The sequence below is a fragment of the Gorilla gorilla genome, chromosome 15, assembly GCF_029281585.2.
Source record: "Gorilla gorilla gorilla isolate KB3781 chromosome 15, NHGRI_mGorGor1-v2.1_pri, whole genome shotgun sequence".
Lineage (NCBI taxonomy): Eukaryota > Metazoa > Chordata > Mammalia > Primates > Hominidae > Gorilla > Gorilla gorilla.
Window position 1 is genome coordinate 107,563,484 of NC_073239.2, and position 17,739 is coordinate 107,581,222.

At 47.4% G+C, this 17,739-nt stretch overlaps 1 protein-coding gene across 4 annotated transcripts in view; it reads right to left on the reverse strand.

The window, feature by feature from the left end:
- Nucleotides 1-17,739, reverse strand: part of TTC7B (tetratricopeptide repeat domain 7B) — a 277,826-nt gene that overhangs the window by 77,365 nt on the left and 182,722 nt on the right. For all 4 annotated transcript variants that reach the window (XM_004055569.3, XM_019010165.3, XM_063698113.1 and 1 more), the window contains one exon: nucleotides 1,678-1,794. In XM_004055569.3, coding sequence (XP_004055617.1) covers nucleotides 1,678-1,794 — 117 coding nt within the window. The remainder of the gene's footprint in view (nucleotides 1-1,677; nucleotides 1,795-17,739) is intronic.

Below are 17,739 nucleotides of genomic sequence, written 5' to 3' on the forward strand. Positions count from 1 at the left end.
CTCCCCCAAATCCTGAAGATTTCATAGGCCAGGAGTGGGGGCTTTCAGGGGAGACAAATATGGACAGTTTCTATTTTTGCTTCCAGACTTAGAAATGTAGAATTTAAAAAAAATTAAAATGATCTTTATTTTGAGAACATATCCACAAAAGGGAAGAGGCCAGTCTCATGATTACCTTTCACCAAGCGAAGGGCGGGTGTGCCCAGCAGCACAGCACCGCGCCGCCGTTCCTGTGCTTGGGAAGGGGACTTCCAGCTGGGGGGGAGGTGGGGGCTGGGGCTGCCTGGCGGTGGGCAGGGCAGGGGCTGGACAGCACATGGCTTTCCAGGCAGAGCTCTCTTCCTTCCAGGTGCACTGCCCGCAGGGCCTGGGGTCACGGGTCTGTCTATCAGTTTCCAGGGGGTCCATCCCCTTAACAGGGCCCTGACTTTGAACATTTTTTTTTTAACTGCAGAAACATTTGTAAAACAATCTCACAGGGAACCCCATCTCTGTTCTGCTGCCTCCGTAGCCCTCCCTCCCTGCTGGTCTCTGCAGACCACGGCCACCAGCCCACTGCCCGCCTCACCCTTCGTACTCATTTACATTTTAGGTGACATATTTTTAGGTCCCTGACTCTTAAAAGCATGATATCAGCTGACCAGACGCCTTGCTAGGAAAGTAAAAAACACTCTGAGTATTGGAGCAGTTGTGTGAATTCACTTGAATCATTACATCCCTTCTCATTAAATGACTTCCTTCACTTAGTAATCTAAACATACGCAAGGGAAAACTGTGCAAGACTTGGAAATGGGCAAATAGGTGGGTGTCTGTCCGTGGAATGCTGGGGGTTGACGAGCAGACCTTCCCTGGGTTATCTGACTCTAAAGGGCAGGCACCGTTGACTCACTTCCCATTGACGGAGCTACTTTACAGCTCTGTAGGGGTAGAAATTAACCCGCGGAAAACTGATAATAAAGCAAGTGAATTTTGTTTGGGGGAGAGACAACTGATGTCACCCTGTAGTAAAGAACCCCAAACGATATCTTTCATCATCTTATAGGATGTTGTTTTTGTATCTACTTGCAAATCATTTCAGCATTCCTGCCTATGAGTATCTGTTCTTCAAACTCTTCTGTGAATAGGTCTTAACATTTTCCTGGTTCCTGCATTAGTTAATAAGGTAAATAAAATCTTTGACATGTGTTTGATAGTTGTATGCATCATGATTTTAACTTTTTCACAGTGATATTTTATGCCAATAGCCACTTCTCTTCTTAGTAGCATGTGGCCTGATGTCTGTGCAGGTTTTTTAAATATTACTGCAGGAACCCCATCTGGAACACATAAATGACTGGTCTATACATAAATTACCAGAAAGATAAGACTGGTCAAAGGAGTTAGGTAAACGGGTGTTAGAGAGAAACTGGATAGAGATCCATTGTGAACTGAGTCCAGTGGGTCACTATGGCAGTGAAAGCAAAAGAAACCCAGGATCTGGAAGCTTCATCAGCCACTGGGAAAACAGCCCCTTAAACATGGAGTGTGAAGCTCCACTGCTATCATCTGCCACTTGTGGTGGCCTGGAGGTGCACAGGGGTGACAGAGTTAATGCCTGCTAAATGCCAATCAGAGAAGGCACTGATAGGCAGGGACCCATGCAAAAGCCACACAAAGCAGGCCCTGCTGGCCTCTTACCTGGGGTTGGTGAGGTTGTAGCAGGATTTCCATATCTGCAGCATGTGCTTACAAGTCAGCAGTGCCTCGTCTGGGCCTCGGCAGAGTGACTGCAACTTCACTTTGGAAAACAGTAGTCTGCAGTGGGGAGACAAAGGGAGAAAACATCACGGCTCAAGCCACAGAGTCCCCATCCCAACAAGACAAGTGGTGGGTTTAGACCCAGAAGCAACTGTACTCATTTCAGAAAGGGAACATCCACATGTGTGGTCCAAGGAAAGCGGGATTCCAGAACTCCTGGCTCAAGGTGTTGCTTTGCATAAGTCTCACTACTAACGCAAATGCAAGCACGATGTGACTATTTGTGGTCAGGCTGAAGGCATTAGAGTGGCCAATTTTATTCAGAACATAGGGAATTTATTAAAAGCATGCTTTTTAGAACCAAACCAATTTATTTGTGAAACCTCAAAAACTCATTAAAAGCGAACCTTGGTTTATTTACAGAATTACACAGGAGATTTGACTCAGTTGATATAAATATCTACAGATAACCCTCCACAATGATGCTCACCGTCCTGTGAGCTTTGAAAGCCTGAACGGAAGTCCCATGAAGAAGGGCAGCCTCCGGCATAGGCCCTCAGCTCCTGCGTCTTCCCATTCCTGCTACTGAGGGCCTAGGGCTCGTTCTGCAATCACCTAGGTCTCTCTTCTGTATTTTTGTTACTATCAACTGCTCCACCCTCCATCCAGACCTTCTGGGCACTAAGCTCAGAATGTTCTCTCTTTCATGGCCCCACAGGGTAATGCCATTTCCAGATTCTACTTATGTTTCTCTGCCAACATCAGCCCAGGTACCTGTAGACATCAGCTCTCCTGGCCCCTGGACTTGTCACCACTATCCTAGTAAAAGTCCCAGTATGAGCCCAGCTTCCTTCCTGGTGTTCTTCCTGTCCCCTGACTTACCCGCTCTCACACATCTTATTATAAAGATCTCCAAAAATCATTCTTTTCCCCAAGACGGAGTCTTGCTCTGTCACCCAGGCTAGAGTGCAGTGGCACGGTCTTGGCTCACTGCAACCTCTACCTCCTAGGTTCAAGTGATTCTCCTGCCTCAGCCTCCTGAGTAGCTGGGATTACAGGCATCCGCCACCATGTCCAGCTAATTTTTGTATTTTTAGTAGAGGTGGGGTTTCACCATGTTGGCTAGGCTGGTCTTGAGCTCCTGACCTCGTGATCCTCCCAAAGTGCTGGGATTATAGGCATGGGCCACCGCTCCCAGCCCCCAAAAATCATTTTTGTTCTCACCTCGAGAAACTACAATGATCCCTTACTTATACTGTCTGTAATAATAAGTCAAAATTCTGTATCTCATCATTTAAGGCACTCCACCAACTAGCCACTCTTCTTTCACTGTCTCATCCGATTGGACCCTTTACTTCTGCCAATGTAATTCATAGGCCAAATGCTACTTTTCTGGCACAACTCTATGGCTATACATGCCACGTCCCCAACTTTAACTTCTATTCATGCACATCTTTCTTTAATTCTTCCCAAACCCAGCCAAAACCCCACTTAAATAAGTCAGTCTTCAAGTTTTACTCCCGTATCTTCTCTACTCAGTATGTGCCATATTAGCTGGCATTTGTTGTTAATAATAAAAAGAAGAAAAAGAGAGGGAGGAGCTCCTGCTGACCGAAGGCATCCCACGTGCCAGGCCTTGTGTTTGGCACTTCACATGCTGTCAATGTCCTTGGAAGAAGCTGTCAAGGCAGGTGGTGTCTAACACTCTTCAACAGATATGGAAACCGAAGCTCTGATGCCCTTTGGTTGTTTTCTGAATGTGATTTTCTTCCTGAGGACAAGAACCCTGACATCTCTCTCTGCCTCTCTGTAGCCTCACCTCCAGTTCCAAGTATTGCGCTCTGAGTTTGATGGGCCTTAAATCAGCATTTACTCACCGACTACTTTTTCTATAAAGCAAGGCATTTTAGAGATTTCAGTTAGACATCCAGGAGAATTCCTTCACCCTGCATGATGTGATGTCCTCATTCAAAGGTACCTTAGAGGAGGAAAGTCTCTTTTTCATGTGTGAGAGGTGGAATGAAAGTGGTCCTAACCCATCACTGCCCAAGCTCAGGATGGGTTCACACCAAGCGCCCCCAGCGACCCCTCCAAATGGAACACAGGAAGTCCAGGGCGGTGTGGTGCTCCCAGTGGGGCCACGGCTGCGGCCTCCCCATGCCTGGGCTTGCAGAAGCCTGGAATGATGGCCAGGGCTGCGGCCTCCCCATGCCTGGGTTTGCAGAAGCCTGGAATGATGGGATGAGGGCCAGGTAAAGGGAGGGATGTAGTCCCTGATCTACAAGCAGGTGAGCATAAAGAGTGAGGCTACATGTGAGAATAGGGCTCAGCTTCTGCTCAAAAACATCCCAAGAAGCGGAAATGCTTTGGAAGCCTTACCAAGACTGCCTAAATGGGATGGCAGCCACTCAGGGTGCCTCTGTGGGGATTAAAGACACCAGAGGCTGGCTCCTGCTGAAGCCTGCCCGAGTCCAGAACAAGATGGGAGTACTTTTGCACCAGAATCTCCCACCAAACAGGGGTCAACTGGGAGAGTTGACAAAGGAAGGAGAAGCTGCCAAACAGGTCACCATTGGGTAGAGAGGGTGGTAAGGTGTGATTGCCAAGGAATTGCGGCAAGGGGAGGCCCCACGGAGGACTGTGGGGGGGGGGTCCAGGAAGCCATGCACGTGCTGCACAGGCTGGAGCTCTCTGGGGGGCCATGCCAAGAACTCCCCTCCAATGGCGCCTGCCCCCAGAGGAGGTGCCTGCCCCACAGCGGGCAGTGGGGTGCCTCTAACAGCAATGAACTGTGGCTCCTTTAACTGTACCCAAAGGACAGAATGCCAGAGTGCGTCTCTAAGCCTCAGCTTGGGGGAACAGTTTTGAGCAAGCCTTCTTGGCTGGAAAAAGAACTTCTAATTAACATAAAATAACAGCTTTCAAACACTTGACTCAGGATATGGAATTGAAAAGGTGTGGGCTTGGATTTCAGAGAACCAGACAGGAAGAACAATGGTAGAGTGGCTGAGCACAAACGATGGAAAAAAGCACTTGGAGGACCTCTCAAGAGGAACAGCATGAGAGAGGCTGGCAGAGAAAAGGAGCCAGGGACACAGCAGGGACAAAGAGGAAAGCCTGACAGCTGCTGCCTAGGTACGGCCGGGATGATGGGGCAGAGGCCACATGGGTTTGGCCGGGATGATGGGCAGAGGCCACGTGGGTTTGGCTGGGACGATAGGCAGAGGCCACGTGGGTATGGCTGGGACGATGGGCAGAAACCACGCAGGTAGGCCACGTGGGTACAGCCGGAATGTTGAGCAGAGGCCAAGTGGGTACAGCCAGGACGATGGGCAGAGGCCACGCGGGTACGGCCGGGACGATGGGCAGAGGCCACGCGGGTACGGCCGGGACGATGGGCAGAGGCCACGCGGGTACGGCCGGGACGATGGGCAGAGGCCACGCGGGTACGGCCGGGACGATGGGCAGAGGCCATGCGGGTATGGCCGGGATGATGGGCAGAAGCCACGTGGGTATGGCCAGGACAAGTGGCAGAAGCCATGCGGGTATGGCTGGAATTATAGGCAGAAGCCACATGGGTACGGCCGGGATGATGGGCAGAAGCCACGTGGGTACGGCCGGGACAAGTGGCAGAAGCCATGCGGGTATGGCTGGAATTATAGGCAGAAGCCACGTGGGTACGGCTGGGATGATGGGCAGAAGCCACGTGGGTACGGCCGGGACAAGTGGCAGAAGCCATGCGGGTATGGCTGGAATTATAGGCAGAAGCCACACAGGTTCAGCTGGGACAATGGGCAGAAGCCACACAATTGTAGGCAGTACAATGGGCAGAAACACCTGCCCCGCCCGTCGCCAACACTCCTTGGGATGCCCAAGGCAAAGCAGGAACAGAGCGTGCTGCCTTTCCATCATTTCCTCAAACCTCAGCTTGTTTACAAGATACAAAACAATACTGAAAACAAGCAGTGATGCTCGTCATCCTATTTGCTGAACCTGCTTACACACTTCAAGACTGTTCAAAAACATCTGGCTGGGTGTATGTTACATTAGCACAGAAAGGAAGAGTACACAAACAATGATCAGCATTCATTTGCTACAGCTGATACCAAAAGATACAGATTCAATGTGCTGAGGAAACCCTGAGGCAAAAAGAAAGTTATGGAAAAACTTGGGAAAAGTTAACATTTAATACATTTCAATATGTCTACCTGTCAACACGATGAAGAGGGCAGAGGAGATGCAGGTGAGACTGTAAGCTAGCCACACAAAGTTCATGATTCTAATTTTTTTTTTTTTTTTTTTTTTGAGACAGAGTCCCACTCTGTTGCCCAGGTTGGAGTGCAGTGGTGTGATCTTGGCTCACTGTCAACCTCTGCCTCCCGGGTTCAAGCAATTCTTCTGCCTCAGCCTCCCAAATAGCTGGGACCACAGGTGCATGCCACCACACTTGGCCAATTTTTGTATTTTTAGTAAAGACAGGGTTTCACCATGTTGGGCAGGCTGGCCTTGAACTCCTGACCTCAAGTGATCCACCTGCCTCGGCCTCCTGAAGTGCTGGGATTACAGGCATGAGCCACCGTGCCCAGCCATGAATCTAATTTAAAAAATTTATATATTAGCCAGGCATGGTGGCTTAAGCCTGTAATCCCAGCACTTTGGGAGCTGAAGTGGGTGGATCGCTTGAGCTCACAAGTTCAAGACCAGCCTGGGCAACATGGTGAAACCCTGTCTCTACAAAAAAATATAAAAATTAACCAGTTGTGGTAGCATGCACCTGTAATCCCAGCTACTCGGGAGGCTGAGGTGGAAGGATTGCTTGAGTCCTAGAGGTCAAGGCTGCAGTAAGCTGAGATCATGCCACTACACCACTCTAGCCTGGGTGAAAGAGTGAGACCCTGCCCCCACTTCCCCCCAAAAGAATTATTTTGTTCACAGATTCATTAAAAACTTACAGAAAATTAATGAAGAAAAGAAGAACCTTGCTAAAACACCAATCTAACTCCATTACTGATGACCCAAATCTGGCATTTCATACAATGCCTTTGCGGTCTGGCTCCTGTCCACCCACATGCTTAGCTACCAAAGGATTTGTCCATTGCCCATCACCTATGCCCCCACTCGAGCCGTGGTCAGCTTCCCCCATGTGTCACTCTCCTCCATGACCCTGGGTGTTTGCACATGCTGTTCCCGCTGTTTGGAATATTCTTTCCATCCATTTCTGCCTTTTAAGCATCTACTCATCCTTCAAGATTCAGGTCAAATAGCAACCACTCACTGAAGCCAGCCTTAAGTAATAGGAGTTAAACCTTCCAAATGGAAACATAATTATAAAAAACACGAGAGCTCACGACTGTGAAATCATAAGCTACAAGCCAGGAAACTTCTGCTTTGAAGACAAGCAAAATAATAACAATAATAACAGCAGCTGCCAGACACTTTAAATATTTAATTCCAGATTCTTAACGACAACCCTGCAAATGAGGCTGAGTTAAGTAATTTGCCCAAATTAACACCACTAGTGATTGGTAGGATGGAAATTTAAACCCAAATCCATGTGAATAAGAAACAGAGAAGGATGACTGAAAATCCCACCATGCTACTGGCACTAATGAAGATAGTGGCACTAAAGAAGATCCATTGCCAAATATTTAAAACTCCAAAATGTGCAAAGCTCTGTGCTGGCTGTTTAATACAAAGTGGTATAAAATACAGTCCCTTGCTTACAAAAAATTTACAATCCAATTGGAGAAAAAGACTTGACCACTACTATTGGGCAGGATTTCTAGTTTTGGGCCAGATGATGGCCCTGAAACTTGAGTAGGGCTGCAGGTGAGCAGGCGTTTGGGCTACCAGGGTGTTGCTCCTGGGATCTTTCATATATAGTTCTTTAAAGAACAATCACATTTGGCTGGGCGCTGTGGCTCACGCCTGTCGTCCCAGCACCTTGGGAGGCCAAGGCAGGCAGATCACTTGAGGTCAGGTGTTTGAGACCATCCTGACCAACATGGTGAAACCCCGTCTCTACTAAGAATACAAAAATTAGCCAGATGTAGTGGCACACATCTGTAGTACCAGCTACTCAGGAGGCTGAGGCAGAAGAATTGTTTGGACCCAGGAGGCGGAGGTTGCAGTGAGCCAAGATGGCGCCACTGCACTCCAGCCTGAGCGACAGAGACAGACTCTGTCTCAAACAACAAAACAAAAATAAAGCAAAACAAAACCCATGAGTGTGCCTGTATGCATATGCGTGTGCATGTGTATGTGTGTGTGTGCGCGCATGCGCGCGTGTGTGTTTTGTGACTTGTCTTTCATTTGAAAGTCTGGTGCATATAAAATCTAGTTTTTTGAAGGACCTCGTTAATCAAAGTTTTACTTTTCATTAAAACAAATAGAAATACTATTTTACCGTACTTCTGGAATATTTTAAGGATCTCAAGATAATTCTTGAAATAACAACTATGTTTCGATAGGGCAGGGCTTAGAAAGAAGACACAACTGCCCCTGGGGAAGCTCCGGGGCACGCGGCATTGTGACTTTCCATTGTTCACCTCAGGAAATGAGTCAGAGCGGCACTTGTCAGGGCCAGGCTCAGTGTCTCATGCCATTCCCCAGGAAGACTTCGCTGACTCGCTGGAAACTGCTCCCAACCACTGGACATGCACCTCTAGTAGCTCAGACCCTAGTTTAGTTTTAGCCTTGGCCCCACCCCAGTGAGTCCCAGACTTGGGCAGGGGCCAAAGATAAAGTGAAAAGGGCAGATATTTCTGAATTCTGAGCCGTCCGAAGAACTCTCGATGAAAATAAATTAGAGAAGTTCAGAGAAATACAAAAGTAATAATTCCCTCCCATCTTCTGTGTCAGTATAAAAAATGTGCTGATTATATCAAGGAAGAAACACACATATTAATACACAAAACCTTCACTAATTAGGTGATCCGTGAATGCTGCAGTCTCAGGAACTGCTTTAGAGGTAACATCACGGGAACCTTGAACATTTCGTATCTTGTGCTGATCTGCGTTTGCGAGCTCCTGGGCTCTGCATGCCAGGGACCTGCTCTTTCTTTGTTTATCTACTGAATGTAGGCAGGAATGCAAAATGGCTGTGCAGAAAAGCATGCGGGATCTGCCCAAGCGGGGCAGCGGCTGAGGGGGCCCTGGATACCTTCCCCATCTCTTGCTGCCTCCTGTCCAGATCGGGGGAGCTGGAGTGCGGCTGGCTGTCAAATATCCGAAGGAAAGTGAGCATCTGTCACCAGGTAAGAGAAATAATGGATCAGGCTGAAGGGGGCAGGGGGCAAGTATGTTGAAATTTTAACTTGAGAAGGCTGTTTGGCAACTGGCCAATCAGAATGGTCAGAGAAGTCAAAAGAGATGTGCCAGTAGCACGTGGTGACCGGGAGAAGGCAGATGGGAATGTGAAACCAGAGAACTCGGCTGGGAACAGAGAGTCTGAGATCAGCCCAGTGCTGCCCAAGGAGAGGGATGTCATCGAATCCATCGACCCAGGCCCTCGGCAGGGAGGAGGGATTCCTTTCAGGTTCCCATGTGGCTGGAAGGAAACTGATCGCAATTCATTTTCACCACCATTTCTGAGGGCCCACCGTATGCTGCTCTTGGAGCCACTGCTCTCCTGGCTGGGTTTCCAAAGCACCCCAATCTCAGAAGGTGTTATATCTCTGCAAACAGCAGCCTCTGGTCCCAGGCTGAGTCACTGTCACTGAAAATCAATACTGTCGCTGGCCCGACCTCCGCCAGGTGAGCCTATGATGCTGGGATGACAGCTGTGCACGTCCTGGAGCTGGGAGGCCTCAAATCACCCCGAGGCCCCTCTGGCAACAGCTGGAAGGGATGAGAAAGGATGGAACAGTTCATGTGACCATTCCCACTAGATACCAAATACTGCATGGGGCCTCCCAAAATGCACGTCCTCAGTAATGTCACGTGAATAATCGAATTCCTCAACGGTTACACAGGAAATAAACAATTCTTAGATCATCTGGCTTGCCCAATTGCTGCATTGATGTGCTATTCATTGGGGTTCATTAGAAAACATATAGATGTTTCCAATTAACCCAAAGCTGGAAAAGGCCTTGAGGTCCAATAATACTTTGCTACTCAGAGTGTGTCCAGGGCAGGCAGCCTCAGAATCCCCTGGGAGCTTGCAAGAAATAGAAGAATCTCCAGGTTCTCCACTCACCTTAGACTTACTGAGTCAGAATCTGCATGTAACCAGATCACAAGGGGATTCATGCGCAAATTTAATGTCAAGAAGCACCGCTCTCATTCATAACTCTCCATCCTAACCTGCCATGGCCTGATTTTAAAAAGAAAAAAGACTTCCCAGGGAAGAGTTCTCACAGTCCCTGCACTTAGGAAATTCTGTGCTCATTTCATTCCAATAAGAACTGGGGGAGCATGTCTTGGAAGACATTTTTCAGGATGTATTTTGTTCTTAAATTCAGTGAGAATTCTGAACAACCATTTACATTAAGCCCCCAAAGGAAGGCCACCCCTGCCCGTGTCTTGAACAGAACGCTTCCTTCCTTCTGAAGGGATCCCCTGGATCACATTCTGAAGGTGCTATAGCCCTGCCCGGGTCCTCCACACGTCTCCAGTGAAGGAGCTGGGGAGTCCACAATGTACCCACTGAGGGGGTACCATTCATACTGTCACCCCCATAAAGGGCACCTGCTTGAGTCTGCAGAGCACTGAGTAACCATCCCTCTCCCATTGTGGGTTCCCCAGGGGCTGAAAACTCAAATGTCTTCCAAAACAGGCAAGTGTGATGACCAGAAGTTCAGCAAATTCAAACTTTTTTGAAATGTGCACTGGCCTAACACAACCCTGCTAGCAGATGCCAGCTTATGGGCTGCCAGCTGGAAACCGTGTCTATATGCTTTTCATACATCAAACCTGAATGCCTGGTTTCTGTTACAAAACCCCAACCACATGCCAGCCCCGGTCAGTCCAGTCTGCCAACAGAACCAGTAACGGGGGGTTTAAAGAGCATGGATGACTCCTCTCCTAAGCGCATCTTCTCTAGGAATGAAGCCCTGGCAAATCACTGGCCTGGGGAGCTTTTTGGCAAACTTCTGTCTGGGAGTTATTTAACCACCAAGGAAGTTCTAGAAAGTTAACCACTTTTATTTATCTTGTTTTGTTTTGCTTGAGACAGGGTCTTGCTCTGTTGCCCAGGCTAAAGTGCAGTGGCTCGAGGGTCAAGACCCTCGACCTTCCGGGGCTTAAGAGATCCTCCCATCTCAGCCTCCTGAGTAGCAGGGACGGCAGGCATGCGTCATCATGCCTGGCTAATTAAAAAAATTTTTTTGGTAGAGATGGGGGTCTCATTATGTTGCCCAGCCTGTTCTTGAACTCCCGGGCTCAAGAGATCCTCCTACCTCAGCGTCCCAAATTGCTGGGATTACAGGTGTGAGCCACTGCACCTGGCCCATGTGAACACATTTAATGTCTCCAGCTGCTGGAGAAGGGGTCGCAGCACATGAGGCTGGCACATCCGGGACACTCACACGGCGTTCCTGCCACTCCAGTCTCACCCATCAGTGTGAGCGCAGGGCTGCATCATCCTAACCTAGACTCCCAGCTCCACTGTCCTGGAAAAATCCAGGCCACATCTATTTAGCAAAACAAAGTTTCTCAGGGCCAAAGTATGAGGAGGAGATACCTCGTTCTTCAGAACTTAGCAGCCCTTCTCTTAGCTGGGAGGCTGTGGTGAGTGGCAGCGCTAGGGCCTGGGCCGTGGCCGTCCCGGGTGGTTTGGCTGCTCCTCTTGGTGTCCTAATCCTCCCTCTTCTTTATGACAGGCAGGAGCTCCTGTTAGAGCTCATATCAGTTACATTTTGCTTCTCATTTCAGTCAAAGTGTCAACAATCTGGAATACTCCCCCATCCTTCTAGCGGTATTTTTAGCAAGAACAAACAACTGACATAGTTAGCTGGAATAAATCACCTCAAGAAACCCCAGTTTGGCTCATTTTTTGCTCCCACGTCAGCTATTAATCTCCACTCAGATTGGCATCCAGGAGCTGGCACCTAAGCTGGAGATGACCTGGTCAGGTGCAACCGAAAACACCTCTTGAACCTTACTGCCCGTGTTCCAAAGACCTCTGCAGTCCCTGTGAGTGACATTATAATGAAGGCAGCCATTTCATATAATGCCATCCGTGAAGCCAGAGAGTCTACACAGCCAGGGCTATTCCCGAGGGCTACCTGAGCGCATGGTGTTAGGGCTGGGGGCCTGCAAAGCAAGTGAGGGGCCCAAAACCCGCCCCCAGATTTGGAAAATGAATTGAACAAGTGCCTTTGGAACAGAAGTGTCAAATAGCCATCTGCTAAGTACATACGTGAACAGGACATGTTTGAAAGCAAGTCTTCCTGTCAGACTACTCTGGCTCCTAAAAGAAATACACTGTTCTCTCTGAACTGTAAAGCTTTTTGGTAATTTCTGACATTTGGGAAGCAAGTCCCGGGCCTCTTCTGTTCTGCCACCCTTCCTCTCCTAGGGGACCTTCTCTCTGGAGGATCTCTCGGTCTTTATTTCTGGCTGAGCCCCCAAGGCCCTGATTTCTCCACATGCCCCAGTTTGAGGAGGGGAGCACAGTGAAGAAATGAGACATTGGGACCCAGTTCAGCAGACAACGGCAGATGCCAGAAGAATGGGAATCCCACCACCTAGACCTAGAAGGGGAAGGGCCTGGGCCACAGTGTGATATGGACTTGATCCATGAAGCTCTGTGATATAGAAATGGCGCCTTCTGCACAGTCAGGAGGGAACTAGGAAGGAAGGCGCCTGGCAGGGCACTGGGAAGCCCAAGCGGCTCTCCAGGACCAGAGGTGGATGATGTGTCTCTCTGGGCTCCAGGGCCACATGGGACCGCGCATCCTTGCATCAATCAGCTGCTCCTGTGAATCCTGGCCTGTTTTACATTTCCTGCCTTCTCTGCCTTCATTTCCTGTGTGTTTCCATGAGGGGCTGTTTGGTTTCGCATGGCTTGATTCCACTGTGCCAAGGGACACTGAAGGCAGCACTTTTGTCCATGCCTGGCCTAGAGCTCGGAAACAGACAGCCCTCCTCCCTGAAGGTGAGCGATTCTTCGGAGACATAGCACGCTCCAGTGTGATTCTGCCTCCACATCTCACTGTGTGCTGCGTGAAGACTGGGATGGTGCCATCTCCGGCCTTGGCCCTCCTGAGCCTGGCACCATGCCTGGCTGAAAGCAGGAGCTCTCTACCCATGAACTGGGGGAGATGTTCAAAGGACAGTGAATCTGATCATCTGAAGGTGGCTTATCAATTCTCCCCAGTTGTTTTCAGCTCAGGATCCCCACAAGAATACTTATAGGATAAATTTGGAGATTCTCTTATTCTCTTCCCTGTTCTCAGGTTCCTTTTTTTTTTCTTTTTTTTAAATAGTAAACTTTCCTTACTTTAAAATGCAACCATTACAAATGAACTAGAATTCAATTGTGTTTGGAATATCTGATTTTTTTTCACAGCTGGCTGGGTAACCAGCAGGCACCTTATACCGCCCATTTGCAGAAAGTATGGCCATCATTTTATCAGACAGTGAAACTTGGCAGAGTAGAAATCAAAATGGATAACAGAAGAAACACAGGCAGACACAAGCTTAGCTATGAACGAAGAGCTACCAGGCTACTCTGCACGGACAAAGTTTCAAGCATGCATTGCACAGACAGGTATTAATGTTTGTAGCAGGCAGCCCGGGGCCAGGTGCTGGGGAGCCAGAGGTTTCCAGGAAACACCTGTAAGAAGTCTCAAGAGGACACTCCCATACTCTGAATTGTTGAATGAGATATGGGGAGAACTTGGAGATCTTGGAAAGAAAAGCACAAAAATAAATAAACCTTCTGGATGCTATGACTGGCGGGGAGTGGCTTTGGTGTGGGCCTCACCATGGTGCCCCTCCTGGCCCAGCCTCGCCTCTCCCAGCTGCTCAGCTTTCTGAGCCCCCGGCGGTCAGCCAGTGCTCTCTCCTGTGGCTGACAGGGAGGCTGGGATGCCCTGAAGGCTTGTTCTCCAGCATGTTTGGAAAAAAACTAGAAAAGGGAACTTCCCTGGAAAGGAAGCAGAATATCCCATGAGGATTTAAACTGGGGGACACCAGTCATATGCAAGCCTAGTACTGGTTGTGAAAATGGGGGGAGGGGTTTGGGCCAGCACCACTCCTAATCTCAGGACATGGCTGTCTCCAACCCCGGAGAAAGGAGGATCCTCTCATAAACAAACGTGGCTTCAAATACATTTTCCTGCCATTTCCCCTCTTCCAGTTCTTCTACTTTTGCCTCATAAACCAAATCTTCAGTTTCCAAACAATTTTTCATTGCATTTGGGGGATTTTGTCCCTCTTGACAAGCATCTATGTTTAGTGAGGGCAACAGCACAGAGCCAAAGCCTCACAGAAAGAGGACATCCATGCACGTGGGGTGCTGGGAGGCTGCTTCTGTGGCTCAGCAAGTGCATCCCAGAAGAACATTGGCTCCGTGATGCAGAGCCGGAGAATCTCAAGAGCAGAAGGGTCCCTTGTCATCTACGAATGCTGGAAACCCTCCTGCAGCCACACATGTTAATAGAGGCAGCTCAGAAAGTTTCGTTTCTTTAAAATGTAGTAAAATATACGTAACATAAAATTTGCTAATGAGCTATTTTTAAGCGTACAGTTTAGTGGCATTGTGTACATTCACACTGTTGTGCAACCATCACCAGCCTCCATTTCCAGTACTCTGTTCGTGTTGCAAAACTGAAACCGCACCCACTGAACAATAGCTTCCCATTCCCCCTCCCAGCCCTGGCAACCACCATTCTACTTTCTGTCTCTATGAGTTTGACTACTCCAGGTACCTCATGTGAGTAGAGTCACACATTATTTGTCCTTTTGTGACTGGCTTATTGCACTTAGCATAATGTCCTCAATTTTCATCTATGTTGGTACATCCATCAGAATGTCCTTCTATCTTGTTTTTTTTTTTTTTTTTTGAGACAGAGTCTCACTCTGTTGCCCATGCTGGAGTGCAGTGGCATGATCTCGGCTCACTGCAAGCTCTGCCTCCTGGTTTCACACCATTCTCCTGCCTCAGCCTCCCAAGTAGCTGGGATTACAGGCGCCTGCCACCACGCCCAGCTAATTTTTTGTATTTTTAGTAGAGACGGGGTTTCACTGTGTTAGCTAGGATGGTCTCGATCTCCTGACCTCGTGATCTGCCTGCCTTGGCCTCCCAAAGTGTTGGGATTACAGGCGTGAGCCACTGTGCCCAGCCATGTCCTTCCTTCTTAAGGCTGAATAAAATATTCCATTATATGTGTAAACCGCATTTTGTTTATCCATTCATTCATTGATAGGCACTTGGCTTGTTCCCACCTTTTGGCTATTGAGAATTATGCTGCTGTGAACGCGGGTGTATAGATCTGTTCAAGTCCCTGTTTTCAATTCTTTTGGGCAGACACCCAGAAGTGGGACTGCTGGATCACATGATAATTCTATTTTTAATGTTTTGAGGAACCACCATACTGTTTTCCATAGCGTCTGCACCAATTTTTTTTTTTTTTTTGAGACAGATTCTCGCTCTGTCACCCAGGCTGGAGCGCAATGGCATGGTCTCAGCTCACTGAAACCTCCGCCTCCCAGGTTCAAGCTATTCTTCTGCCTTAGCCACCCGAGAAGCTGAGACTACAGGCACATGCTACCACACCCGGCTAATTTTTTATTTTTAGTAGAGACGGGGTTTCACTATGTCGGCCAAGCTGGTCTTGAACTCCTGACTTTGTGATCTGCCCACCTCAGCCTCCCAAAGTGCTGGGATTACAGGCATGAGCCACCCTGCCCGGCCTGATTCTGCACCATTTTATATTCCCACTAGCAATGCACAAGGGTTCCTATTTCTCTACATCCTTGTCAACACTTGTGACTTTGTTTTTTTGATAAAATCCATCCTACTGGGTATGAAGTGGTATCTCATTGTGGTTTTGATTTGCATTTCCCTAATGGTTAGTGATGTAGAGACTCTTTTCATGTGCTTATTGGCTATTTGTATATCTTCTTTGGAGAAACATCTATGCAATTCCTTTCCTTTGCCCATTTCCTAAAGGGGATGGGGTTCTGTTTCGTTTTGTTCGGGTTGTGGAAAGTTGATTTTAAACAAGCTACTGCACCACTAAGTCCCACTCCATTGTGACCCCTGTTGTCTCCCAGGCTGCCACCAACTCACCTGTGTCCAAAGGCCTCCCTCCCTGCTGGTATCCCTGGGGTGGTTACTGTGTGCTCACTCCTTCCAGACATCCTTCAGGTATCAGTGGATCATTTCTCTAGTTTAATGAGATGAACAGCCTCTTTCCTTGTGGTCTAACTTCTTATCAAATGCTAATTTAGTGGGCATGTTCATTGCTTCATCACTCAGCTCAGGCAAAAAATTTGCCCACAACCCCTGGTCAATTTTAATCACTAAAATTGTTTTAATCACTAAATCAAAACATTATTCAATATGATGTTTCAACTTAAACTGAACTTCTCTGAGAGTATGTGTGTGTGTGCCCGAGTGAAAAAGAAACATTAGTCTCACTTGCCAAGTAATGATTTAAAAAAAAATTATATGTATACTCCACTCAAGTAAAGAATGATTATAACTATGTTTCCTCATTTTTTGATTCCAGATTAACAGGGGAGATAGCATAAAACTCCTGCTCATCTGGGTTATAAGCTCTAATGGAGCAGAAACTGACTTGTTCACAGCAGTAATCCCCAACATCTAGCATGGCCCCTGGCATGTGGTAGAAACTCAATGCTTCAAAGTCAGTTCGTGGTTACGAGCACAGATGGCGAGGCCAGATTGCCTGGGTTGAAATCATGGCTCTGCCTTTTTCCAGGTGTATAATCTTGGACAAATTACTTAACTTCTCTGTGCCTCAGTTTCCTTATCCACAAAATGAAAATAATAACAAAACTACCCACTGTAGATAGTTCTTGCAAGGATTAGTTAAAAATGTGTAAAGTGCTATTAAGAGTGCCTGTCACAATGCAGGGTATAAACATTAGTGGTTACTAATGCTGAAAGAATGACTGATTAAATGAATGAATGTTATATATGTTCACTTCTTCCCATGCAGTTAGTTTCCACTGATGTAAAAAGAAATGTGACTGTCTGATAAAATCTGTGTTGACATGTATAAGAGCTGAGGCCACGGACAGAAGTGTTCTAGAAGACCTCTGTGCCTCCAGTCAGGTGACTGAGGGTGTGTCTCAATATCATCTGATGTCTTATAGTTATGGGTCAGAGAAAACACTTCAAACACTTGTGCATACAGCATCATGATCACATATTTATATTAGTAATCTCGAGAGGTTTGCTTTGTGGTGACATCTGATGTTTTCTTAAGTGTGCTATTGATTTGATAACCTCTCTGGGAGCACATGAATAGGAGTGAGTATATGTTCTATTTAAATAGGAAACAATAAAAATTCAAATCAATTAAAAATCTATTGAAGAACTGCATAACCACAATTGTCTCAGGGCAAGAAAGTTAAATTCTGGCAGTGGCTTTCCTTAGCAGCCATCGTAAGGCTTGCGGAATGAGAATGCAACCTTTCAGTAACACTGAAGTTCTTAAATGCCACCATAAAAGTATGATACTATCTGATATATATTCCAAAGACAAAAAATAACAAACTGTCAGTTCTTAACCTGATTTTTTTTTCTAAAAATGAATTTCAATGGCAGAAACACAGTCTGAGGGCCTGATCAAAGCTCTCGACCAACAGTGCCTCATTGCCGTTGGGAGAGACAATTACGTACTCCAAATATCACCTGTTACCTTCTACCTTTTTGGGCCAATGAGGAAAATTACTAAGTAAAATGTATTAATGAAGGGAAATTTCTACAAAGCTGTACTGCAAAAGATGAAAAATCAGGGCTCTTGTGGCAAATGGAATAGATAGTGAAACCATTGAATCCATCGGAATTCATGAACACCTTTC